The 27,541-nt window shown below is 42.5% G+C and overlaps 1 protein-coding gene across 4 annotated transcripts; it reads right to left on the bottom strand.

Annotated features, from left to right (window-relative positions):
* Positions 1-19,009: 19,009 nt before the first annotated feature.
* Positions 19,010-24,458, bottom strand: LOC145166612 (uncharacterized). 4 transcript variants are annotated; one of them, XM_079085632.1, is made up of 19 exons: positions 23,518-24,458; positions 23,262-23,411; positions 23,089-23,164; positions 22,676-22,851; positions 22,447-22,588; positions 22,071-22,157; positions 21,822-21,995; positions 21,653-21,734; positions 21,497-21,556; positions 21,359-21,411; positions 21,003-21,261; positions 20,703-20,911; positions 20,472-20,529; positions 20,334-20,390; positions 19,882-20,248; positions 19,719-19,783; positions 19,567-19,623; positions 19,344-19,456; positions 19,010-19,254 (listed from the first exon to the last, which is right to left on the bottom strand). In XM_079085632.1, exons 5-11 carry the CDS (start codon positions 22,557-22,559, stop codon positions 21,117-21,119), a joined length of 714 nt encoding a protein of 237 aa, XP_078941758.1. In that variant the 5' UTR covers positions 22,560-22,588; positions 22,676-22,851; positions 23,089-23,164; positions 23,262-23,411; positions 23,518-24,458; the 3' UTR covers positions 19,010-19,254; positions 19,344-19,456; positions 19,567-19,623; positions 19,719-19,783; positions 19,882-20,248; positions 20,334-20,390; positions 20,472-20,529; positions 20,703-20,911; positions 21,003-21,116. The 4 variants fall into 4 exon arrangements, with proteins under 4 accessions (XP_078941758.1, XP_078941756.1, XP_078941755.1 ...); XM_079085630.1 differs by having other exon boundaries at positions 19,344-19,623; positions 23,089-23,182; XM_079085629.1 differs by having other exon boundaries at positions 19,344-19,623.
* Positions 24,459-27,541: the final 3,083 nt, after the last annotated feature.

Genomic DNA, 27,541 nt, shown 5'->3' with positions numbered 1-27,541 from the left:
GGAAGCACTATCTGTACGGGGTTCGTTGTACCATATACACGGATCACAAGAGTTTGAGGCACATTATGGATCAGCCAAACCTGAACATGAGGCAGAGCAGGTGCCTGGATGTAGTCAAGGACTATGATTGTGAGATCCTTTACCATCCTGGTAAAGCGAACGTGGTTGCGGATGCTCTGAGCCGCAAGTCAGTTGGGTCCTCGACCCCAGCTAGGTGTATGAGGATAGCGGTGGATTCCCCGCTGGTGGGTCTGGTCAGGGATGCTCAGATTAAGGGTATGAGACTAGAGAACTGGAAGTTGGAGAAGATTAAGGGCGAAAGCGCCCGGTTTGTTCAGGATAGCCGCGGATTGTTGACCCGTTACGGTCGGGTTTGGGTTCCGATGACCGGAGGGGTCCGGCAGATAGTGATGGAGGAGGCTCATTAGTCTCGCTTCTCTATTCATCCGGGAGCCACCAAGATGTACCGTGATCTGAGTTCGAGTTATTGGTGGTCGGGCATGAAGCGAGATATCGCTTGGTTTGTTGAGAGGTGCTTGACATGTAGGATGGTCAAGGCCGAGCACCAGAGGCCGCATGGTAAGTTGCAGCCCCTGGAGATTCCCATGTGGAAATGGGAACGGATCACGATGGATTTCATCACGAAGTTGCCAAAGACGGCAAAGGGTTTCGATGCTATATGGGTCATCGTGGATCGATTGACCAAGAGTGCCCATTTCCTAGCTATATGGGAGAGTTCGTCGGCGGAGAAGTTGGACGACCTGTACGTCCGCGAGATTGTCTCTCGCCATGGGGTTCCAGTTTCCATAGTTTCCGACCGGGATGTCCGATTTACTTCCCGTTTTTGGCAGAAGTTCCACGAGTAACTAGGTACGAGGTTGCATTTTAGTACAGCGTTCCATCCGCAGACTGATGGGCAGACTAAGCGGACCATACAGACCCTCGAGGATATGTTGAGGGCGTGCGTCATTGATTTTGGTGGGAGTTGGGATTCCCACCTACCGCTTATAGAGTTCGCCTACAACAACAGCTATCATTCCAGTATTGGCGCCCTGCCTTTCAAGCTGTTGTATGGGAGGAAGTGTAGGATCCCAGTCTGTTGGGGCGAGGTTGGGCACAGAGTGATGGGTCGGACAGAGGTAGTTCTGCAAACTACCGAGATGATACAGCAGATTAGACAGCGACTGCAGACCGCTCAGAGTCGGCAGAAAAGTTACGCCGACCGACGCCGATCTGAGTTGGAGTTTCGGGTGGGTGACATGGTTCTCCTGAAGGTTTCACCCTGGAAGGGAGTGATCCGCTTCAGGAAGAGGGGAAAATTGGGTCCCCACTACATCAGGTCGTTCAGGATTGTTGCCAGGGTTGGCAGGGTGGCTTATAGGCTAGAGCTTCCGGAGGAGCTTAGCCGGATCCACAGCACATTTCATGTTTCGCAATTGCGAAAGTGCATTATGGACCAGGAGGCAGTGGTATCGTTGGATGACATTCAGGTCGATGAACTCCTGAACTATGTGGAGAGGCCGGTGGCTATTTTGGAAAGGAAGAAGAAGATTATGCGGAACAAGGAAATACCTTTGGTAAAGGTACAGTGGGAACATCGGAGGGGATCCGAGTGGACATGGGAGCCGGAAGCGGAGATGCGCGAGCATTACCCGGCATTGTTTATTCCGACGGACTTCGAGGGCGAAGTCTAGTTCAAGTGGGGGAGAGTTGTAACGCCCCGATTCTCATGTATTATTTAAATAAGATTTATTGGGTGAAGCTCTACTCGACGAGTTGGTTGACCTACTCATCGAGTAGCAGCGGGGTGGGATCGCGTGTTAAGTGACCTACTCGACGAGTCCATATTGGGACTCGGCGATTAGGAGCTGGCAGATGAAACCCTAAGTCCCGGGGTTTTGCACCCTATTTAAAGGAGCTTCAGCCTCCTTTGGCCTCTTTGCAGTCCTTTGAGAGCTCCTTAAAAACCCTAATTCGTGTGGTATTCCCTTTGGTATGTTCTAAGCTTGGAAAAAAGGTTCGCTAGAAGAGAAAAGCTAGAAGTGCAAAGGAATTGAAGCAAGGAAGGTGTGGGAAGCAGAAATTACCTCAGCTAGCATTCCTTGGAGGTATCAAGTTGCCATCCTTACTTCCTTTTTTCCTTTTTGTTGAGTTTGGGGGTTTTTCATGGATTTTAAGGTTGATAAGGTGGGCTATGGGCTAGATCTGAAGTTGTAACTTCAGATCTAGACCCTCCTTAAGTTTTAGAATCATAAAGTTGTTGTATTGGTCGTGATTGAGGTCCCTCTTGGACATGAAGCCCCATTAAGAACTTAGTTTTAGCATTAAGAGCCTTATTAGTCATGCATGCACGTAAAGTTTGCAACTTTACGTGAAAAGCATGCCCTAGAAGCTTGGATCTGTGATTTGGAGCTGTTGCATGGCTCAAAACAAGTCTGTATGGAAAAAGGACTGAATAGACTCGGCGAGTCGCAAGGTTGACTCGGTGAGTCACATGAAGATGGCCGTGAACTCGACGAGTTGGATGAACAACTCGACGAGTCCGATGAAGATCACCATAAGAATCGACGAGTTGAAGAACAACTCTGCGAGTCGGATGAGTTTTCCCTAGGATATGTATGCGTGTGTGCCCGTCGAGTGGCAAGAAGGGAACTCGACGGGTGGCCTTAGAGTTTGAACGGGAATCGAAGGAACTCGACGAGTCACCTCGATGACTCGGCGAGTGGAATGTGCTTCGAGGAACTCGGCGAGTAGCCGAGGGTACTCGGCGAGTTGGGATCAACATGGAATGTTGACTTTGACTGAGGACTTTGACTTTGACCAGGGGTTGACTGGTGGGTTATGGAGTACCTTATAAGGTTAAGGACTTATGAGTATATTATGTTATGGTCATAGGTGGTGGAGCCTGTGTCAAGTGATCCGAGAATTGGAGTCTACCTTTTGAGTCGGCATCTGCAAGGTGAGTTATCCTCACTATATCGATAGGGTCTACGGCACCAAGGCCGGCCCTTTAGTTGTTATTGTTATGGTATGCAACATGGTTTGGTCTGCTAGATCGGAATCAGGGTAGACAGTATGTTATGCTTTATGATCCGTAAGGATTGGTATGTTAGTGACCTGCTAGGTCGGTACTCTAGTTATGAGAGGATTCTATGGTTGATGATCAGTATGACATATATGTTGATGTTTATATATGCCAGTATATGATAGTTATGCGAACTTGGTTATTTGCTTATTGGTTGGGTTGAGGCGGTCCTGCTTTGTGCTGAAGGCCAACATACCCTATGAGAGGTCCGGGGAGACTGCAGGCCCACGAGGCGGACCAGTCATGCCGAAGGCTCGGGATAGATTCAGATAGACTGTAGGCCCAGTAGGGCGGTCCAGTCAGGCCGATGGCCCAGTATGCTTGGATGGGTTCAGATAGACTGTAGGCCCAGTAGGGCGGACCAGTCAGGCCGATGGCCCAATATGCATGATTGATTGATTGATTGTTACTGATATGGTATTGTCAGTGTGGTATTGGTATTTTGGGGGTAGCTCACTAAGCCCTCGGGCTTACAGTTTTCAGTTTATTGTTTCAGGTACTTCAGGAGATCATGGCAAGGCGAAGGTGTGACCGTACCGCTCCTCATCCTTATGTTATGATTTTGGGACACTCTGATGGATACTGATTGGAAAACATTTTGTAAACAATACTATTTGACTTTTATTTGTGATTTAAAAAGTTTGAATTTGGCGTGAAATTTATGGATGTTACAAGTTGGTATCAGAGCCTTGGTTTGAGTGAATTGGAGGAACACTCGTGTGAATCCAGTCTCAAACCAAGGAGATTTTTGGGAAGTAAGTTTTAAAAATGGTTTTCAAAAGAAAGGATGGAGGATGCAGAGGGTACGATCAGTCGGAACCTGTAAGTAAACCCCAAAATACCATACAGTTATTTGATATTCTGATATGTTAGAACAGCATGCTAGTGCTAGGCTATCGATCTTCAGGAATCGTGTGATAGATTTGCCTGATTATATGATACCTATTAGCCTAGGGTTTCTTGTATATATGATTGACATCATAACTGTAGATGTTTAGTGTATGCATCACGGCCGTGTATAGTTAAGATCTTATAGCCTGAGAATGTCTGACTCGACCTTAGGGTAGGGTTGGATATTCGAAAGTCTATCGGGTCCAGCGTTATGTGCGGCTAGCATACACTAGCGCTGCAGGGGCTGATGGAAGTTCCATGGAGGTGTGAGTTGTGCAGAGTTGTGGGATCAGTAGTGAGATAGGCAATATCCCCTAGTAGTGAGGGTTGAGCGCACATTATGTTGAGTATAGTATTAGGGAGTTGTGGTGATACTTGAGACAAATATGGGTAGGTGTGGAAGGTAGTATGGGCCCGTACTACTGGAAGCACAGGACCCATACGCGTAGCAAGGAAGTCACAACCCCTAGGATTTGTGAGTTTTGGTCTCCCGATGTTATGTTATGTATCTGATGTCTTGAACGTATCTTTCAGTATGGTGGTGACGAGAAGTTTTGCTGCTGGGTCCGGATCAGGATCGGGATCCGGATCAGGGTCGGGACAGGGGGATGGAGGGCCAGAGGTGCCGGTAGCACCTGAGCCCGTGGTTCAGATGGGGACTGAGGAGCTGGATGCTAGGATCCGAGAGATTTTGCACGATGAGGTCGTTGTGGCTTTCCGAGCGCAGCTACCAGAGATGTTTGGGTCGATCAAGACCGCGATGATCGAGTATTTTGATGAGCGATATGCAGCTCTGGCAGAGACAGCAGCCGCTTCAGCCACTTTGGCTGTAACTGCGGCAGGGGTTGGAGAAGGAGCCAGCAGGGCTTTCCAGTACCGGGACTTCGATAATACGAGGCCCCCGACATTTGATGGTACTCAGGATGCGATCAGGGCTATGCGGTTGTTGTCTGACGTGGAGGGCTGTTTCTTCACGTGCTCATGTCCTGCTGACCAGAAAGTCAGGTGTGCTCTGAACCTGCTTAGGCTCGGGGGAAAGGAATGGTGGAGATTGACGACAGGTTCATATTATGATGATCAGTGGGCTGCTGTTACTTGGGAGCAGTTCCGGGATATGTTTCGCACCCGCTACGATCCGCGCGTGGAACGGGAGCGGCTTGCTTAGGAGTTTTTGACATTGAGGCAGGATGGGGAATCTGTGATGGAGATTACCCAGATGTTCACAAAGAGGGCTATGTTTTGCCTGGAGTTTGCGTCGGAGCAGTCTTAGATGACTCGTTATCTGAGTATGCTCAAGACGGATATACGACAGTTTGTGGCTACACAGCGTTGTGAGACCCTCCTGGATCTACAGGAAGTCGCGAGGCGGCGTGAGTTGGAGATAGAGCTGCAGCTGAAGGAGCAGCATCAGGCACCGGTACAGTCTCAGCCGGCGCCTAAGCGGTCTAAGACCGCTGATGCACGGTCTGGGGGTCAGCAGAGTCGCACTTGTGGAAAGTGTGGCAGGGTTCATTCGGGAGTGTGTAGAGCAGGAGGGGGTGCCACAATTGTGGCAAGGAGGGGCACTATGTCAGGGACTATCGTCAGTCCGCCCCTCCAGCGGATATGAGGATTTGTTACCATTGTCATCAGGTTGGTCATGTGAAGACCAACTATCCGCAGCTCGCCGCCAAGTCGGCGCAGGGTCCCGCGCCAGCCACTGTGAGGATTGGAGATGGGAGGCCAGGCAGGGTGGAGCCTCCGAAGGCTCAGGGTCGCGCCTTCCAGCTCACGGCCGAGGAGGCCAAGGCAGCGCCGGATGTGGTTGCTGGTATGTTTCTATTCTCTGTCTCAGTTATTGTATTGGTGTTATGCTTATTGATTGTACCTGTGGTTAGGTACGTTTTTAGTGAATTCTTTGCCCGCTTTGGTATTATTTGACTCGGGGGCGAGTCGGTCGTTTGTATCTCAGACTTTCTCTAGAGGGTTCAGTGTGCCGATAGGTGATCTTGAGTGTCCGTTGCGAGTTTCTATCGCCAACGAGCACGGGGTTTCTGCTTCTTCGGTTTACCGGGGATGCGAGATGGATATTTTCGGGGTGTCCTTCCTGATATATTTGATTCCTATCCCCATGGGGGATGTGTGTGTGATTGTAGGGATGGATTGGCTTAGCCGTTTCGTCGCCATGATCGACTGTGGGAGGCAGCGGGTGGTGGTTCGAACCCCAAGTGGGGGAGAACTGGTAGTATATGGCGAGGGCACCAGGTTGGGATCAGGGTTTTGTTCGGCAGCCAGGGCTCGACAGTATATACAGCACGGGTGTGCCGGTTATTTGGCGTATGTAGTAGATACGCGGGTTAGGGAGCAGCTCTCAGTTTCGGAGGTTCCGGTGGTTAGAGAGTTGGCTGATATGTTTCCAGATGAGTTACCCGGAGTGCCTCCGGAGAGGCAGGTTGAGTTTAGGATTGATCTAGTGCCGGGTGCGGCCCCTATCACTAAGGTGTCGTACCGACTGGCACCGCCGGAGATGCAGGAGTTGTCATCTCAACTGCAGGAGCTGTTGGGTAAGCATTTTATTCGTCCGAGTAGTTCACCCTGGGGAGCACCGATCCTTTTAGTCAGGAAGAAGGACGGTTCGCACAGGATGTGCATTGACTATAGGGAGCTGAACAAGTAAACGGTGAAGAACCGTTATCCGCTTCCGAGGATAGACGATCTTTTTGATCAGCTGCAGGGTACATCTTGGTTTTCCAAGATTGATTTGAGATCAGGATACCACCATGTCAGGGTGAGGGAGGGAGACGTGGAGAAGATCGCGTTTCAGACTCGTTATGGTCTTTACGAGTTCGTGGTGATGCCGTTTGGGATCACCAACGCGCCAGCAGTGTTCATGGATCTGATGAACCGAGTCTGCAGACCGATGCTCGATCGCTCGGTCATTGTATTCATAGATGACATCTTGGTATATTCCAAGACCCGAGAGCAGCATGAGGAGCATCTCAGGGAGCTGCTGAAGGTACTGCGACGAGAACAGATGTATGCCAAGTTCTCGAAGTGTGAGTTTTGGTTACGAGAGGTTCAGTTCCTCGGACATCTCGTTAACCAGGATGGGATTTTGGTCGATCCGGCCAAGGTGGAGGCGGTTATGCAGTGGGAGACTCCGAGATCTCCCTCAGACATCAGGAGTTTCTTAGGTTTAGCAGGGTATTATCGAAGATTCATTCGTGATTTATCCAAGGTTGTCGTACCCCTCACTCGTCTAACGAGAAAGGGAGTGGATTTCCGGTGGGGCCCTGAGCAGCAGAGGGCGTTTGAGACCCTCCGGCAGCGGTTATGCGAGGCGCCAGTGTTGACACTCCCCGAGGGAGTGGAGGATTTCGTGGTATATTACGATGCATCCATCACAGGATTAGGGACAGTCCTCATGCAGAGGGGACGAGTGATAGCTTATGCATCGCGGCAATTAAAGCCGCATGAGGCGAGATACCCCACGCACGATCTTGAGTTGGGAGCGGTGGTCTTCGCTCTCAAGATTTGGAAGCACTATCTGTACGGGGTTCGTTGTACCATATACACGGATCACAAGAGTTTGAGGCACATTATGGATCAGCCAAACCTGAACATGAGGCAGAGCAGGTGCCTGGATGTAGTCAAGGACTATGATTGTGAGATCCTTTACCATCCTGGTAAAGCGAACGTGGTTGCGGATGCTCTGAGCCGCAAGTCAGTTGGGTCCTCGACCCCAGCTAGGTGTATGAGGATAGCGGTGGATTCCCCGCTGGTGGGTCTGGTCAGGGATGCTCAGATTAAGGGTATGAGACTAGAGAACTGGAAGTTGGAGAAGATTAAGGGCGAAAGCGCCCGGTTTGTTCAGGATAGCCGCGGATTGTTGACCCGTTACGGTCGGGTTTGGGTTCCGATGACCGGAGGGGTCCGGCAGATAGTGATGGAGGAGGCTCATTAGTCTCGCTTCTCTATTCATCCGGGAGCCACCAAGATGTACCGTGATCTGAGTTCGAGTTATTGGTGGTCGGGCATGAAGCGAGATATCGCTTGGTTTGTTGAGAGGTGCTTGACATGTAGGATGGTCAAGGCCGAGCACCAGAGGCCGCATGGTAAGTTGCAGCCCCTGGAGATTCCCATGTGGAAATGGGAACGGATCACGATGGATTTCATCACGAAGTTGCCAAAGACGGCAAAGGGTTTCGATGCTATATGGGTCATCGTGGATCGATTGACCAAGAGTGCCCATTTCCTAGCTATATGGGAGAGTTCGTCGGCGGAGAAGTTGGACGACCTGTACGTCCGCGAGATTGTCTCTCGCCATGGGGTTCCAGTTTCCATAGTTTCCGACCGGGATGTCCGATTTACTTCCCGTTTTTGGCAGAAGTTCCACGAGTAACTAGGTACGAGGTTGCATTTTAGTACAGCGTTCCATCCGCAGACTGATGGGCAGACTAAGCGGACCATACAGACCCTCGAGGATATGTTGAGGGCGTGCGTCATTGATTTTGGTGGGAGTTGGGATTCCCACCTACCGCTTATAGAGTTCGCCTACAACAACAGCTATCATTCCAGTATTGGCGCCCTGCCTTTCAAGCTGTTGTATGGGAGGAAGTGTAGGATCCCAGTCTGTTGGGGCGAGGTTGGGCACAGAGTGATGGGTCGGACAGAGGTAGTTCTGCAAACTACCGAGATGATACAGCAGATTAGACAGCGACTGCAGACCGCTCAGAGTCGGCAGAAAAGTTACGCCGACCGACGCCGATCTGAGTTGGAGTTTCGGGTGGGTGACATGGTTCTCCTGAAGGTTTCACCCTGGAAGGGAGTGATCCGCTTCAGGAAGAGGGGAAAATTGGGTCCCCACTACATCAGGTCGTTCAGGATTGTTGCCAGGGTTGGCAGGGTGGCTTATAGGCTAGAGCTTCCGGAGGAGCTTAGCCGGATCCACAGCACATTTCATGTTTCGCAATTGCGAAAGTGCATTATGGACCAGGAGGCAGTGGTATCGTTGGATGACATTCAGGTCGATGAACTCCTGAACTATGTGGAGAGGCCGGTGGCTATTTTGGAAAGGAAGAAGAAGATTATGCGGAACAAGGAAATACCTTTGGTAAAGGTACAGTGGGAACATCGGAGGGGATCCGAGTGGACATGGGAGCCGGAAGCGGAGATGCGCGAGCATTACCCGGCATTGTTTATTCCGACGGACTTCGAGGGCGAAGTCTAGTTCAAGTGGGGGAGAGTTGTAACGCCCCGATTCTCATGTATTATTTAAATAAGATTTATTGGGTGAAGCTCTACTCGACGAGTTGGTTGACCTACTCATCGAGTAGCAGCGGGGTGGGATCGCGTGTTAAGTGACCTACTCGACGAGTCCATATTGGGACTCGGCGATTAGGAGCTGGCAGATGAAACCCTAAGTCCCGGGGTTTTGCACCCTATTTAAAGGAGCTTCAGCCTCCTTTGGCCTCTTTGCAGTCCTTTGAGAGCTCCTTAAAAACCCTAATTCGTGTGGTATTCCCTTTGGTATGTTCTAAGCTTGGAAAAAAGGTTCGCTAGAAGAGAAAAGCTAGAAGTGCAAAGGAATTGAAGCAAGGAAGGTGTGGAAAGCAGAAATTACCTCAGCTAGCATTCCTTGGAGGTATCAAGTTGCCATCCTTACTTCCTTTTTTCCTTTTTGTTGAGTTTGGGGGTTTTTCATGGATTTTAAGGTTGATAAGGTGGGCTATGGGCTAGATCTGAAGTTGTAACTTCAGATCTAGACCCTCCTTAAGTTTTAGAATCATAAAGTTGTTGTATTGGTCGTGATTGAGGTCCCTCTTGGACATGAAGCCCCATTAAGAACTTAGTTTTAGCATTAAGAGCCTTATTAGTCATGCATGCACGTAAAGTTTGCAACTTTACGTGAAAAGCATGCCCTAGAAGCTTGGATATGTGATTTGGAGTTGTTGCATGGCTCAAAACAAGTCTGTATGGAAAAAGGACTGAATGTACTCGGCGAGTCGCAAGGTTGACTCGGCGAGTCACATGAAGATGGCCGTGAACTCGACGAGTTGGATGAACAACTCGACGAGTCCGATGAAGATCACCATAAGACTCGACGAGTTGAAGAACAACTCTGCGAGTCGGATGAGTTTTCCCTAGGATATGTATGCGTGTGTGCCCGTCGAGTGGCAAGAAGGGAACTCGACGGGTGGCCTTAGAGTTTGAACGGGAATCGAAGGAACTCGACGAGTCACCTCGATGACTCGGCGAGTGGAATGTGCTTCGAGGAACTCGGCGAGTAGCCGAGGGTACTCGGCGAGTTGGGGTCAACATGGAATGTTGACTTTGACTGAGGACTTTGACTTTGACCAGGGGTTGACTGGTGGGTTATGGAGTACCTTATAAGGTTAAGGACTTATGAGTATATTATGTTATGGTCATAGGTGGTGGAGCCTGTGTCAAGTGATCCGAGAATTGGAGTCTACCTTTTGAGTCGGCATCTGCAAGGTGAGTTATCCTCACTATATCGATAGGGTCTACGGCACCAAGGCTAGCCCTTTAGTTGTTATTGTTATGGTATGCTACATGGTTTGGTCTGCTAGATCGGAATCAGGGTAGACAGTATGTTATGCTTTATGATCCGTAAGGATTGGTATGTTAGTGACCTGCTAGGTCGGTACTCTAGTTATGAGAGGATTCTATGGTTGATGATCAGTATGACAGATATGTTGATGTTTGTATATGCCAGTATATGATAGTTATGCGAACTTGGTTATTTGCTTATTGGTTGGGTTGAGGCGGTCCTGCTTTGTGCTGAAGGCCAACATAACCTATGAGCGGTCCGGGGAGACTGCAGGCCCACGAGGCGGACCAGTCATGTCGATGGCTCGGGATAGATTCAGATAGACTGTAGGCCCAATAGGGCGGTCCAGTCAGGCCGATGGCCCAGTATGCTTGGATGGGTTTAGATAGACTGTAGGCCCAGTAGGGCAGACCAGTCAGGCCGATGGCCCAGTATGCATGATTGATTGATTGATTGTTACTGATATGGTATTGTCAGTGTGGTATTGGTATTTTGGGGGTAGCTCACTAAGCCCTCGGGCTTACAGTTTTCAGTTTATTGTTTCAGGTACTTAAGGAGATCGTGGCAAGGCGAAGGCGTGACCGTACCGCTCCTCATCCTTATGTTATGATTTTTGGACACTCTGATGGATACTGATTGGAAAACATTTTGTAAACAATACTATTTGACTTTTATTTGTGATTTAAAAAGTTTGAATTTGGCGTGAAATTTATGGATGTTACATAATCCATCATCACAGGTTTGTTAATCTTCTTCCTTAAGTCAGGAAAAAATAAAAGTATGTGAATGCCAAGATAAAATATAATAAAAGCAATTACAAAAACTTGCTAGCTATTGTTTTTTTAGTATGTAAGAAAAACTTATTGAACTGAAGTAAAAAAAAAAAAACTTAGTTCATGTTGTACCTGATGCTTTGTTCCACCAGTAATAAAATGGTTTTGTAGCTTCATTAGTTTTGAATTGAATTGAAGTCTTGTCATTTTAAAAAAAAATGAGTTTTCACTTATCTTGAAAACTTTGTTCGGCGGGTTTTTTTTCTAGAAAACAAAATTTGATTTGTATTATAATGTACAATTCGATTTAGTTTATTAGTTTATGTAATTTTTTAAGAAAGCAAAATCAGCAACAAGTTAAAAATTATAGGATTTTACGTAAAATTAGGTGTTTTCATATGGTTCTATGTCTAAGATTACATACCTAACAGCCATATATTCACTTTTCCTATATATATATATATATATATATATATATATATATATATATATATATATATATATATATGTTTCCAAATCATACGCTCTTACCGATGTAATCTGACATACAAATATACACTTTTGCCTTTACAATCTCGTACCCCTTATCAAAATAGTATTTTCCTTTTTCTTAAAATTAAAATTCCTTATTAAATCACATACCTTAATTAAGCTAATCTAATGGTCCAAATTAATCTCTACGTTGACACAATAATTGTTTTTCACGTTATAACCTAGCCATATATATATATATATATATATATATATATATATATATATATATATATATATATATATAGTTATGTTCAAATGAGAACAATTCCAAATTTGAGAACATTTTCAGCCACAAATAAAAAGACGCTCACCCCCACCCCACTCTCACCGCACTCTTCCAATATCATATTTACTTTCTTTTTTCTTTGATCGCAATTGAAGCTAGACCAACAAACCGCCTTCGGAGTCACCGGAACGACATCGGAATCACTGGAACGACGTCGGAAACCTTGTCTTCCGTCTCTTTTGTCCGGCGAAAAGCTTTCTCGATCTCGTTTGTTGGTGGCTGACTTTGAAAAGCTTTCACAGGCGGCCATATGCTACTAGGTCTCGTTTCATCGACCGCCATTGCTATCAGATCCGACAACTATTTACCGAGAGTATCTTCTTCTCCGGCATCTTCTGCAACATTTTTTGGCTCAAAGAACGAGGGCTCACTCTCTCCAGATCTTCTGGTCACTTCCTGGCTTCACCTCCACTCGATTGCTTGTCGGAAATCACCTCCGCCTCTCCTTTTCCAGAACCGCGGCCCTTAACCGCCTCCTTGAATCAGCCGGAAAAGCATCTCGTACGAAACTACCTTGTCGGAAACACCTTCTCCTCTACGATCTTGTTTTTACCGACCACCTGGTTTCAACAGATCTAGATCTACAGTTGAATCTATAATCGATTTCAGGTTAGTTCACACAATTGCATATGTCCTTGTGATTACCTGTGAATATTTGGTTTCTTATGTCAATTAGGAAGATAAAAATTATGTCAGTTAGGAAGATAAAAATGTGTTAGATATTAGTAGTTTAATCAAAGCTTCAACGATGATGGTCAAAATACAACCGTCGGGGTAAGGTTAGAAAGAAGGAGAAAAAGGAACGTATTTGTGTCAGAGATTTTAGGTTGAGCACACGATATCACACTCCAGCTGTAAGAAATGTTTCTGATCGGACCAAAAGAATAGTAGACAAGGGGGGCTTCATTTGAAAATAAGGTCCTTGAAAATATTACCCGATAAACAATAAAAGAATTTTTTGAGTTTTTTCTTCTTTTTGAAATGAAGGATCAACCTATCGGAGACCATAATATAATCTATTAATTGTACTTTATTTAAAAAATACAATATGTTTTTAAACGTTTGACTAGGAATGATTACTTATTCTCACAAAGAACAAGATAGGTCTTATTAAAACCTATTACATAATTGATCGACTTTTTCTAAAAATTAGAAAAACTAAGTCTAAAACAATTAAACAAATAAGTAACTTCAACAGTAGAGTAAATTCAAGATAGATTGTAGGTGGTTACATAGTAGACTGTTAAATTTCTTATGTGAAATACAAAGATAAAAATGTGTTAGATATTAGTATTAACAATACACAAGAACAATAATTGTATAAATCAATTTTATTCATTTTTTTTATATTGAAATGCTAATATTTTTTTATTACTTTGAGATAATAAAAACTTATTATATATAATAATATTTTATAATACAAAAATTTATTTAGATTGGATTGTGAAAATGTATAAAAATTATATTTAGATATATATAATCATAATTGAATCAAAATTGTGAAAACAAATATAGTCCATATAAATCATATGTGATTAAACACAAATAATCATGTGTGATTAAACCTACCACTACCCACTAACAACCACCACCGCACACTACTGCCACCCACCACAAACTATTGAATCAAGATCACGCAAACAAATATGTAACGCCCTGTTCCTGGTACGTATTTCAAATAAATATTCCTTTTTATTTTAGAAGCTACTCGACGAGTCAGTAGCCCTAACTCGTCGAGTAGATGCGGGTCAGTATGTGGATTTAGCGGGACGACTCGACGAGTCCGATATCCCCGACTCGGCGAGTCGGCAAGGCTGGAGAAAACCCTAATTTTTAGGGTTTGCACCCTATTTAATCAACTTTAAGCGCCCCATACCAGCCTCCATCACCCCTCAGAGACTTAATCCCGAAACCCTAGCCCCCATAAGTGATTGTGAGTGATTCTTACCATTTGAAGTGATTCTTTGGTGCATTTTGAAGTAAGAGGAGGAAGGAGAAGATAGAAGACTCAAGGAAGAAGAAGTAGATCCAGAACCCACTCCTCCTTTGGCATTCTTTCTGGTAATCAAGTTCTCATTTTGATCCTCTTTCTTCTAGATCTATTTTGTCCCCAAAATATGAAGGTTTTGGCCAAAAACCTTAAATCCCTGAATTGTAGGACATCTTGATGCTTCATATCTTAGATCTAGACATCTTTAAACTCCATGAGCCCCAAGAGATTACCTTTAGGCAGCCATAGCTCCATATTGAGCAATTAACCTCCATTATTAGCTTTGTTATGGTGTTATAGCTTCATTACTCTATGCATGCACGTAAAGTTAGCAACTTTACGTGTAAAACCAGCCTCAGGAGTCCAGATCCAATAGTTGGAGGCATCAGAATGGTTTAAGGTGGTCTGAATGTCCATGTCACGAGGAAGACTCGGCGAGTCGTTCATGGACTCGGCGAGTCGGGTCGCGAACCCTAGTTCCCGGATGAGTGAGTTGTGAGTTGAATCAGTGAGTAGAGGAGGTAACTCAGTGGGTTGGCCAGGATTAGGAATCATAGGTTTAGGAACTCGACGAGTCATGGGAATGACTCGGTGAGTCGAGTCGTGAGATGTAAGGATTTCGAGTTATAGGACTCGGCGAGTCAATGTACTGACTCGGCGAGTAGAGTTGACCTGGAAGTTTGACTTTGACCAGGACTTTGACTTTGAATAAGGGGTAAATTGGTCATTTACCCCATGAAGAGTTATCAGTATTAACTAAGAGTATATGGAATTTGTATCCGGAGGGTCACCGGAGCAGCAGACAGGGATTTCTCACTCAGATTGTCAGCAGTCACTCATACGAGGTGAGTTTCCTTCCAGTAGGAACGGGTCTACGGCCACAATGTCGGCCCGTTTAGATGATAATAGTTCCGGACTATGGTCCGATGTCAGGGTGGTCCCGAGAAGTAGTTATGTATGCTTGAGGTCTTCGTGATTCATGTATGTTTGTGTTATGTGTTATATGTTCCGGACTCCGGTCCGATGCCGAGCAAGCCCGATGCAGTATTTGTGATTATGATATATGTTTATGCTATGTTCAGTCTATTCCGGACTACGGTCCGATGCAGTGGTCGGGGCCCAAGTTATTCTGGATTTCGGTCCGATGTCGGGCGGGGCCCAAGTTATTCTGGATTTCGGTCTGATGTCGGGCGGGGCCCGGTGCAGTGGGCGGGGCCCAAGTTATGCTAGACTTAGGTTCGATGTCGGGCGGGGCCCGATGCAGTGGGCAAGGCCCAGTATGTGCTTATGTGTTAGTTTGGTATGTAGTAGTTTGGGGGAGCTCACCAAGCTTCGTGCTTACAGTTTCAATTTTGGTTTCAGGTACTTCAGCTAGCAAAGGGAAGGGCTCAGGATGATGGCATGGCACACACCACAGTTTTTAGCCTGGGAGCGTTTGAGACTCTGATATTTTCCTTACTTTGTTGATACAGTGTTTGAGTTGAGATTTTGAGATACATGATAACTGGTCGTTTTATTTGATTACGAATGTTTACCGTTTTCTTGATAAGATTTTAAAAGAAATTTTTGGGTTGTATTTTTGGGTCGTTTCAACTTGGTATCAGAGCCTTGGTTTGAGGGATTCAAACACACTTTCGGGTGTGTCTGAACTCAAACTAAGGAAATGGTATAAGGTTTTCAAAAGAAAATCATTTTTATGAAAAGAATTTTTGAAAAAGAAACTTAAAAAGAGAAAAGAGTTTTGAAAAAGGGAAAAGGGTGTGGTGCATGCAATCAGCCGAGCTCAAGTAAGTACTCCCAAATTACCCATAAAAGTTTATGTTATGATTATCAGTTTTTGTAGAACAACATGCTAGATTAGGACTAAGGATCTAGGAAGGATGCCTTATGTGCCTGTTATATGTGTTTCAGCTTTATGAGAATTGCATGCTAGTACAGATTAGTTAGGATGATAGCCTGAGTAGTATATGTTGATTATGAGTACTCGATGCCCGAATGTTGCTTGCTTTGTGCTTTTAGGAGTTCCAGTTGTCTTTCATTAGCTAGTAAACAAATATGTTAAGTTACATATTGCAAGGACTAAATAATTTCAGAAGGTTAGGTCTAGCTCTATTTCGCAACTCTTTATTGAGTCCAACCGTTGTACGGTAGGATCTCTCATTCGAAGAATTATCTAGTATGAGTGATATGTAATAGTATTTGCGAGCTAGTTAGGGGAAGAAAGCAGGGACTCCTTACGCAGCTGATGCGGAGAGTGAGTTGGTGATTACCCTAGGGCAAGCCTAGGATGAGAGTAGAAGAGATCAGTAGCAGTAGAAGGGACTTGGTGGAGTCAAGGCAGTTCTTGAGGAAAGTACGGATAGATGTGGAAGGTAGTATGGGCCCGTACTACTGAAAGCAGAGGATCCGTACTTGAATCGAGGAAGGCTGAGACAAGACCAGGAAACTTGTAGTAGATGTGATCCCTCTAGATATATCAGTGTTTCTGACGTTTGTCAATATGTGTTTTCAGAATAGTGGTTTTGCGCCCTAGACCAGCAGTCGGCAGTTCAGGTGCCGGAGAGGGATCAGGTTCAGGCTCGGGAGCCGAGCATTTGGATGAGCAAACTAGGGAGTTCATCTCCTCAGAGATCACATAGCATACTTGAGCAGACTCCTGTGATCTTCGGTACGATCAAGGAGGGCATTCTAGAGCTTATGGATGAGAGGTTGAGTACATTCCGTGCTGAGGTGGCGGCCATGATGGGGTTGCGCACGCTCACATTCAGAGAGTTCAGGGCATGTGGAGCTCCTGATTACCAGGGGGCTCGAGACCCCGTTGCTAGTACCAGATGGTTGGCGGATGTAGCCAACACATTCCGCACCAGCAGATGTCCCGAGGGGGGACAAGGTTAGACTTGCGTCCTGTCTTCTGAAGGGCAGGGCACGTGACTGGTGGGAGGAGGTCGGGAGAGCCATTGGAGATGACACTGTATCGGATGCTATGACCTGGGGCGATTTCACGACTTGGTTCAGAGCCGAGTTTGCACCGGTTATTGAGGTGCAACAGCTTGCTAGGTTGTTCCAGGACCTCCAGTCGACGACAGAGACTGTGGCGGAAATTACCGCCAAATTCAGGGAGAGGGCCCTTCTCGTTCCGCAGTATGCAGCGGACGAGGAGATGAAAAAGGCCCAATATAATGAGATGTTGTGGAGTGATATCCGCCAGTTTGTGAGCTGATCCATCTGCAAGACGCTGGAGGATATGATAGAACGGGCGAGAGAGAGAGAGAGAGAGAGAGAGAGATTGATTTAGAGATGGAGAGGAAGAGGAAGCTAGAGGTGGTGTCTGTCACAGGGGGTTCGGGCAAAAGGCCTAAGGCATCCGATCACAGATCGAGGGGACAGCAGAGCCACAGTCGGTGTGGCAAGTGTGGTAGATTGCACGATGGGGTGTGCAAGGCAGGGAGTTCCGGCTGCTTTAAATGCGGCCGGGTTGGGCACATGAGTAGGGATTGTACAGCTACTACCACTACCACCACAGCATCTGATTTGATTTGCTTCTATTGCAATCAGAGGGGACATAAAAAGTCCCAGTGTCCGAGTTTAGCTTCGGTAGGGCAGGTGGCAGCACCCGCTCCTACTACCTTGAGGATTACAAACGGTCGACAGGGTCGGGCCGAGGCGCCAGTGGCGAAGAGCAGAGCTTTCCAGTTGACAGCAGAGGATGCGCGAGCGACTCCTGACGTGGTGGCGGGTATGTATTTTTCCTCTTATCTCTGTATTTTGGTATAGATTGTTTCTCATGGTTATGTGTTTGTGTATAGGGTCGTTCTTAGTGAACGGCATTTCAGCTATGGTATTGTTTGATTCGGGGGCTACCCGATCATTTGTGTCACTTGCACTTAGCAAGCGATTTAGTAGAGCTCCAGGGGAGCTGGATTGCCCACTCGAGGTTGAGATAGTTGATGATAGGTCCGTCAGGGTCGCGAGAGTACATAGAGGGTGTTCGTTGCTGTTATTTGATGAGCAATTCTCAGTGGATTTGGTTCCTATTCCCCTGCGAGGGAATAAGGTTATATTGGGTATGGACTGGCTGAGCCCCAATGGGGCAGTGATTGATTGCGAGTTGCAGTTAGTGAGGGTTTGCACTCCTAGTGGGGGAGAGTTAGTGATTCAGGGCGAGAGGCCACGGCGCGGACCGATTCTTTGTTCAGCAGCGAGAGTGAGGCGCTACTTTCAGCAAGGTTGCGCGGGGTACGTCGCATATGTTATGGATACCCGGGTTAAGGGCAGGGCAACGGTTGATGATGTACCGGTGGTACGAGAGTACCCGGATGTATTCCCAGAGGATTTGCCTGGGATACCTCCTGAGAGACAGGTTGAGTTAAGGATTGACCTGGTTCCTGGTGCGGCTCCGATAGCCAAGGCACCATATCGGTTGGCTCCTCCAGAGATGCAGGAGTTGTCACTACTAAAAAACAGCCTTTTACGACGCGCAATGCGCGTCGTAAAACGCTCAGACGACGCGCAAATGCGTGTCAAGGAAAGCCGTGTCATAACGAGAGACGACACGCTTTTGCGCATTGTCTATAGACGACGAGCATTTACGACGTGCATTTATGACACGCATTTGAGACGCGCATTTACGACACGCAATGCATATCAAGGAAGGCCCTGTCATAAAGGAAGACGACACGCATTTACGTGACGTAACCTTTCGACGCGCGTTTATGACACGCAATGCGTATCAAGGAAGCCCCTGTTATAAATGAAGATGACACACATTTGCGTGTCATAAACTTCAGTAACCATTTACGATATGCATTTACGACGCGTCTTTACAATACTCATTTACGCATAATACAAAAATATGTAAACAAATATATACCAAAAAAATCAATTTCATCCAATAACATCATATCAAAAAATTGTAATACATTGATATTAAGGGGATCTAATTGTACATTGTTATTAAGATGTTTTCCCTAACTATATAACCTAATACTACATTACCATTAAGGAATACCTTCTGCAATGTAATGCTATACAAACTAAAAAGATATACACAAAGATGATAAATATCAAATTCCAACTAAGTAGAGTTGCATCTTGCCTTTCATAATTCTTTAAGATTAATGAACCCCTGCTCCGATATCTTGTGAACTGATCAAATAAAAGTCAAAAAATTAATATGCTAATATAATTATTAGAAGAATCAAACATGGAATGTTAGTTGTAAAAGACGAAATTACCCTTTTCTCCATCCAAAGAATGTGGGACCGCGCTTGAGATATGATATTTGATCCATTTGGTGTTCAGGGTTCCATTAAAACCCTTTTCTCCATCCGAAGAATGTGGGACCACACTTGAGATATGATATTTGATCCATTTGGTGTTCCGGACTCCATTAATATGCTAATATAATTTACTATGTTTTTAATGATTAAAAAGCACAAAAAGAAAGAATGGCCTTACTCTATAGTCAATATGGCACAAAGCATCCCTGCAAAATCTGGACTCCAAATTTTCCTTCTGTTAAGATGAGAGAGAGGGTGTGTGTGTATTAGATTATTAAATAAAAAAAAAGGAGAAATTTATTAATATATGTTCCATTAACTAATTCTTACCCATACACCATGGATGGAATAAAATCACGCCCACTTGTTGCATCAATAATAAAGTCAAACCCTTCCTATTATAAATATAAATATAATAATTAATAATATAGTAAAATCAGAAAAGAAAAGATGTAAGCAGTAGTAATGAATTAGGGAATTATAGCAAACTCACATGAAAAATATTGTTTGTGTAAGCATCGGTCTGTTTTCACGGGTGGCATTCTTCCCACTTAAAAGCACAAATTTCATTTCAGAAATTACATCCTTGTCCTTGTCCTCGTCAGAAATTACATTCTTCTCCTTCTCCTTCTCCTTCTCCTTGTCAGAAATTACATTCTTGTCCTTCTCCTTGTCCTCGTCAGAAATTACATTATTGTCCTTGTCCCCCTCCTCCTTTTCCTTCTCCTTCTCCTTCTCCTTCTCCTTCTCCTCCTTATCCTTTTGCTTCTCCCTCACAAAAGTCAACAGGTCATCATCAACAAAACAGAATGAATTCTCTCACAATCCGTTATGCAAAACCACTTCCCTTTTGGCAATGCCTATAAACAATAATAAAAGAAAATATCAACCCATTTCTTTTACAATGAAAATAGTATTGCATAATATTAATATACACATACACACCTCCAAATCAGCCATTTTTTGTTCCCTTAGACACCCGATATGATATTCTCTTTCGCACTGACAATGTCATTAACAATGTTTAATGATTAGTGGATCATAAACCTAAATTAAACCTAGGCTAAATTCAAATTTACTTACCTGATCACAAACTATAACAGTTCGTTCATTGAACACGTTTTTGCTGAAATCATGTCCTCTGCAAACAAACAATAACATCATAAACATTATAAAGAGAAGACTAAATTACAAAAACAGTCCCCGAATTATCATTTTTTTTCTATTTTGGTCTTATTTCAAGGTTTCTAATTTTGGTCTTTATTTCAAGATTCATTTGACAAAAATTTATTTTGCAAAGAGTGTTAATGTTACCTGCATAAAATAAACACATGCAACAAGATCAATGTTTTCTGCGGTTTTGACTATCCGAATGCAACGTTTTGTTATCTGTTCAATAAGATCAACCCCTCCAACTCTTCCAGCTACTGTAGCATTTTCACTATCTTCACCAACTTTCATTGCCTGTGTACAAAATCTGCAATACCATTTTCCTTGTGGGATCTCCTTTTCATCAATACATTCTGTATGTATCAACCAAAAAAAAGTAAAACATATTTGATTAATTCATTGTAAATATTTGATCTTGTTTTTCTATAAAAATTAAAAACTGACCTTTATGGAAGGACCTAGGGCATCCATCACAAAGCAACAGATTTCCACCATCCCAACATATTCTACACAAGTCATCATTAAACTTCACAGGACATCTTTTGTTTTCGGCTCTCTTTAAAGAAACAGATTTCCACCATCCCAACATATTCTACACAAGTCATCATTAAACTTCACAGGACATCTTTTGTTTTCGGCTCTCTTTAAAGAAACCGCATATTCATGGAGAGATACTCCATTTGAGATGTAAATGTCTTCATATCTGTCAACATTTATATAAAAACTTATTCATGGATCCAAATAGGTAATTTACTCTCTAACAACAAAATACAAAGAAATGTATATGTAAGAAAACTCACGGTTTTTTGTGTGAAGGCCAACCAGCATGCGCTTCAAACTGTGAGGCGCTTATCTGTTCATGGATGTAAAAATGTTAATGAAGTTTTAATTTTTTTTTCAAAAAAAAAACACAGGGTCAAAATGGGAAATGCATATACCTCAGTCTTGTAGCATGAACAGAATATTCCATGACCTAACTTATAACCATCTAGAAGTTTCTGTTGATAAATAAATGTCAGATTTTTTTTTTCAAGAAAATGATATGATGTTAACAAATATAAAAAAATAAAAAAAATAAAATAAAAACCTGTCACCTTTCCATGAGAAACATAAGTTAGTTTGGTTCCATCGGGTAAACCTCCTTCCTCAAAAACAGGCCAATGCAACTGCTGATTCCTGCATATCAACAAAAGTTATTATTTTACATTTTTACTTCAAGCAATTGAAAGAAACTTTATTGAAATTAAAGTGATAGAGTCTAACTTTATTGTTAGCTTTTTTCCACTCTTCTGTTGTGAGGAGAAAGCACTCCCTGGTGGCTTTGATACAGTAGTTGACCTTGGTGACCTGAACTTTTTTAGTATCTTGTCTTTAATCTTACTTCGTGATAACTTACCACTTTTAGCACTTTTAGGTGAGTTCAGAACTGAATCTGACCTGAAATAAGTCGCATCATATATCTGTCATAAATAGCTACAAGTTAAATGTTATATTCAGAAAACAAATACTTACTTCCTTGGTCTCCCTCTTCCTCTCTTTTTTTCTGATAAAACTGGCAACTCGGTATTTGTAATGGCCTTCAGTACTGGACTTGATGGCCTAAAAGTAAATAGATTAGACATCAATATTTTCCTAAAAAGCAAGTAAATTTTAGTATACATGTCCAAATACATTCACATGGAAACCATAGATCATAGATCAATGAAAAAAGTTCAGTGTGGATTTCTTACTAGATTAGACACCAGGTTATTAGAATACAGATGTGGAAGAAGATTGAATATTAGAATTGTTGAAAATTAAGATAGATCAATAAATACTAAAAGTAACATGCATGTATAAGCGGTAAGCCAAATGTTGTAAAGATACACAGTGTCAAAATAATACACACCTATCTTCCACTTCCACTTCCACATTGATTGCAGAAAGGGCCACCACTTGTTGTTCCTGTTTCTGATTCTGATTTTGATTCTTCTGATTTAAACAAGTGTCACATTTTAACATATTTTCAGTAGAAGATGATTCGAATGGGCCTGTGAATCATAAAAAGAATACCAAAATTCAGAAAAAAAAATACCCAAAAAAGTATAGAGAGCTAGGTCAATTAGGGCATTGTTTACCGTTGCAGTCTGTACATATGGAAGGTTCCTTGACTTCCTTCACAGGCAATGAAGTAATTACATTCTCAAAAGCTACTTCTAGAGATTCCAAAGCTGATGATTTACATATTTCAAGCAGTTCAAGGAGGCTTTTCCCGTTTTCAAGACAAATATATTTATAGAGAGCTGATGACTTCCTACAATAAGTTCAATAAAACACAAAACATCAGTAAAACCCACCAGATCTGGTAATGTTGTGTGATGGTTTTGGATGGAAATCCATGGCAGTGGGTAGTTAGAGGCTGCACCACAATCTCATTGATGGAAATCGACCTCCAATAAATGGAAAACAAGAGTTTTGAATCGGGAAAAGGTTGATGAATTTACCTTTTACTTTCATACCTGTATAACTCCTGAGAAGATAAAGGAATTACCTTTAGATTTGGAATTATCTCCATGTTAAGAGCATCTGGTTGGGAAAGTCTTACAATAGCATTCACGTTCATCCACCTATAAGCAACAGCCACACTGTCAATGGCAAGAGGGTTATCATAATCGAACAAAGGACTGTATTGAAAATAAAATTCGACCCACTTGACAAACTTACCAATATTTTAGAGTTAAATACCCTAGAATCGGGGAAAAGCAACCCATTTCACTCCCTTTTGAATTACCTCAGTAATAAGGTGTATTCACCGACCATTACAGGCCTTGGAGTTGTTGTGAATCTCCTTCCATCCATCACTTTCTTTCACCTCTACCGTACAGGCAGAAGACAATGTTAGAGGCGTTATTGATTGAGCTATTTTAGATCTGGGGAGGAGAAAACAAGAAATCACGAACATAAGATCAAAAAACATTACCTGAAGCATATTCAGTCGACCACATCAGCTGTTCCAAAGAAAGGGCGTCGTTTTTTCATACTGATGATTGGGAGGAGCGGTTTCAAATATTCAGAACTTGGTAGCCAGAGTGGAGGCGTGAAGAAGATGAGAGATAGGTGTTTAAATATCGATGTGAGAATAAACAAGGAAGAGAGGCGATGGTCAGAAGATCGTTGGAAAAACATGGCGGAATGGCTCGAATATAAAGATGAACACAAATAAATACACATATTTCACAAAGAAACGTACCCATATCATGTGTCTCCGTACTTCATGGGTCAAGGGTTTTCAGGTAGAACAACAACGACATTCTCTAGGGTTTCCTGTGGCGGTGTAGTGATTTTTCGATAGAGGTAGAGACAGATAGTGAAAGAAGGTTGGGGACGGGGATCTAGGGTTAAGATGGTGAAAGAAGGCTATGGTGATTTAATGTATGGATGCACGGTGTAGTGGATATTGAGAGAAATAGAATATGGAGCATCAAATCCTGTGGTGGCGGCGGAGGTCGTGAAGCCGCGAAACAACGGTGATGGTAAGAAAGGAACCAACTGGAGATCACTTTTCCGGTAGGGAGGGGAGGAAGACGGGCGATGATTTTTTTGGGGAAAAGAACACGCCTAGGGCAGAAGGTGGAGGCATCATTAGAGGGAACAAGGTAAAAAGAGAGGAGATCGAATCATTTAGTGTGAGGGTCGATTAAGAAATCTCAAACCCTTAACCTTAAACATGATGTGAAGCGATTGATCCATAATCTTCTTCGTCTCCGTCAATTCCTTGGGCTCACATAATCGGACGATGGTGGTAAATGAAGCATTCTTCGAGAAGGAAGGTGCATCGCCGCAGTTTGAGGCTAGAAGAGGCAACGAGGATTGGAGGCAGTGGATGTGGGTGAGGGGTGGAGACGAGGGAGAAGAAGGTGGGGGTTTAGAGCGAACGGTATGGGCCTAGACGAGGAGCGACGAGCATGACATGGCGGTCCGCGACGCCGTCGTAACGTGGGGAACACCGGCCCCCAACGCGTTGCATCTCGTTGTCCGGTTCTCTCGTTGTCATGGAAACGAAATGCGACGCACAAAATTTAGCCGTTGCCATTTAGACCGTTTGATAACGGTCAATTTCAGAAAAAAAAATTATTTTTTTACCGTATATATATATATATATATATATATACTAGGAAATTCCCGAGGCCCGTGCTAAGCACGGTCCGAGCAAGGCGATTGGGTATTTAGAAAGATTAAGGTAGATTGATAAAACTAATTTAGTTTCGTAGTGTGATATCATATCTCAGGGTGAATACTCTAAACATAATATGGAACGTGATTGGTGTATACAATAAAAAAAATTACATGTGTGTTATTATAGTGAGTAAAAAATAAATACATTGTTGATATTGGTAAAGAAAAGTAAAGTGTATTGGTATGAAGTATGTTGCTATTATTAATATGGAATTGGACGTACATTGCTATTATGGGTAACAAAATGAAATTACATTCATGTGACCTTTAAAAATAAAAACATTGTACTTTCTAAGCTTTTTTAAAATGTCAACAAAACAAAAAAGTGAAAGTTCGATGCTATATGATAAATTATGTTATGTACTGATATTAAATCTCAACTGTTGAAGCTTAGAGGGAGGTAAGAGATCATTACTACAAGTGCCTTTAATAGTGTTGTATATACATAATTTATGGTTGTTCGTGCAAAGTTTCTACATGTTCCTATACACACATAGAGAAAGATATATAATATCTGATATGAATGGTAAAAAAGGTCTTCTTTTTGAAATTTGAGTATATACAGTCTAGTGGTCGTTGAAAAGCTCATGAACATGAACACATAAGGGTAATTTGGGTATTTGGTTCGCAGTTGTTGAAAAATATTATGGTAATAACAAAAAATTGGAAAGTCAATGATATAAATGGGTTAATTTTCAACATAAAATGTCTAAATAAGCAAAAGAATATGAAAATACATGGCTATATTATACAACCAAATGAATGTATGTCTTATTTCCCACATAAGAGCTAGGTATACTTCCTTATAGTGATTGTTGTCAAATTGAATGCTGAGTAAGGAAAGAAGTAAAAGATTAGATAAGTAACAAATAAAGATATAACTTGGGAATGAATTATTATTGACCTGATCAATTTAACATGAAGATGTCTAACTTCACATGATAATCCATATCATACAAGAACACAATAAGCAATGTAATTGTTATGAATTCATAACCTACTAAAAATTAAATTCATTCGAATTTGCCTAGTTTTTAAGAAGTAAATATTTAACAAAAAAAGAAAGAGAAATGACAAAATGAGATGACAAAAATGTTGGATAAGATGAAGTCGATATAAAAATCGTATATGTTTTTGATTCCTGATCTGAACATGGTGCTATATAATCTAATATTGATTTTACCCATTCAACCCAACACAGATAGGAGAAATTGTTGTTTTCTTTTTTAAAATCATAGCTTATGGCCTATCATATTTTCCCCATGTTGTAGAGTTAATTGTGTTCTTGACCAATCTGAATACGCCTTGTTTCCATCATAGTTGTATCTAGCTGTTTTATAATTGAAATTCCTTTGTTCCAATATGATAATGAAATCAGTCGAGAAAAGTTCGATTTCTCATTGTAATGTTAGTTGAATAGTAAGAATAATATAAATATGATGATATATAATGTTAGATTATATGACAAGAGTGATGCTATGTATTCTTTTTTCATATGTTTCTCAGATTGGGAAAAAGTAAAACTTTTCCAAAGCTGTAAAAGTAAAAGATATTCATAATGCACAATTAGAGATTGAAATAACATGTGTAAATGTATAACAAACTTAGTGTACAATGATTGGGCTGGGTATATTATATTCATCATTTCTGGTTAATCAACATAGGTATGGTCATTAGTCATTGATATATTTATGGATTTATGTTGTATATATTTTTTCGACATCGTATATATTTGTTGTAGAAAAAAGGAAATGTAAGATTATGCAAGTAGAATGTCGAAATTAACATGATGATGACTAACATAAATATTATAGAGTAAATGAAGTTATGGTGAGGCATACATGAATTGTTCTAATAATGTAATAATGTTGGATATAATAACATAGAAACATACCAATACCATGTAGAAATAACATAATATTATCTTTATTTAGGTAAGTGATAATGATCAATAGTCGGTTGGTAGATTGTGTGGAAAATAGCTCTGTGACAAGCAAATGAAAGCAGTCAGTGTACACAAATAAACAATTAAACTACTTAATGCAATGTTGGTTGATGCTCCATACCTATTTCATTTTTTAGTTGGTCTTGATGTGCCAACAGATGACGATTCCGTCACTTTTGTTTTCCCTACATCTAGCTGGATACGCTTTTGGGTTTGCTTAGGTGAGGCTGGTTTTGTTGTTGACAGAGTTTCAGATTTAGTTGATGGATTGAGTAGTTGTTGGTCTTTGGTGTAATGTTCTTGAACTTTATGCAGCTTGACAATGACAAATCTTGTGATTTGTTGTTGTTGGTTCCATGATTGATATGATCGGACAAATGAGACAACTGATAATCCTTGAACTGATGATGCAATAACATCATGTACATTTTTTTCCTGCTATATGTAATTTATTAAATGTTATGAAAATATTTGAATAATTAAAAAATGACGGTTTTGAAATTATAAAACCTTACACTTTCTCCTATATCTCTGATTTCATTGGGTTTTAATGGAATTAACTTTTCAATTTCTGGTGTTGATATGCTTGCAACAATTGTTCCAGTTCCATCATCGATTTCAATTATTGCCCTTGAGCTGTTCAAAGAATCATGATGTCAAAAGAAAATTGGTTTAAAAGTTTATTTAATACAAATACACATACATGATATGTACTTCAGATTTCTCTTTACAAAGAGGGCATTTGATGTTCCAGTTTACATCTGCTTGAATTGGTTTTAAACACATAGCACATATTGTTTGTGTGAAACTTCTATCTTGATGA

The sequence above is a fragment of the Lactuca virosa genome, chromosome 3, assembly GCF_052849685.1.
Source record: "Lactuca virosa cultivar CGN04683 chromosome 3, Lactuca_virosa_CGN04683_v6, whole genome shotgun sequence".
In the NCBI taxonomy this organism is placed as follows: Eukaryota; Viridiplantae; Streptophyta; class Magnoliopsida; order Asterales; family Asteraceae; genus Lactuca; species Lactuca virosa.
Note: the sequence above shows the minus strand (reverse complement) of the source record. Positions and strands in the feature narration are given on the sequence as shown.

Coding starts and splice junctions, on each gene's coding strand:
- LOC145166612 (XM_079085630.1), bottom strand. CDS start 22,559: ATGTTAAAATGTGACACTTGTTTAAATCAGAAGAATCAAAATCAGAAT. Junction 21,996..22,070: donor GGAAGAGGGAGACCAAGGAA/GTAAGTATTTGT, acceptor GACTTATTTCAG/GTCAGATTCAGTTCTGAACT. Junction 21,735..21,821: donor GGAAAAAAGCTAACAATAAA/GTTAGACTCTAT, acceptor GTTGATATGCAG/GAATCAGCAGTTGCATTGGC.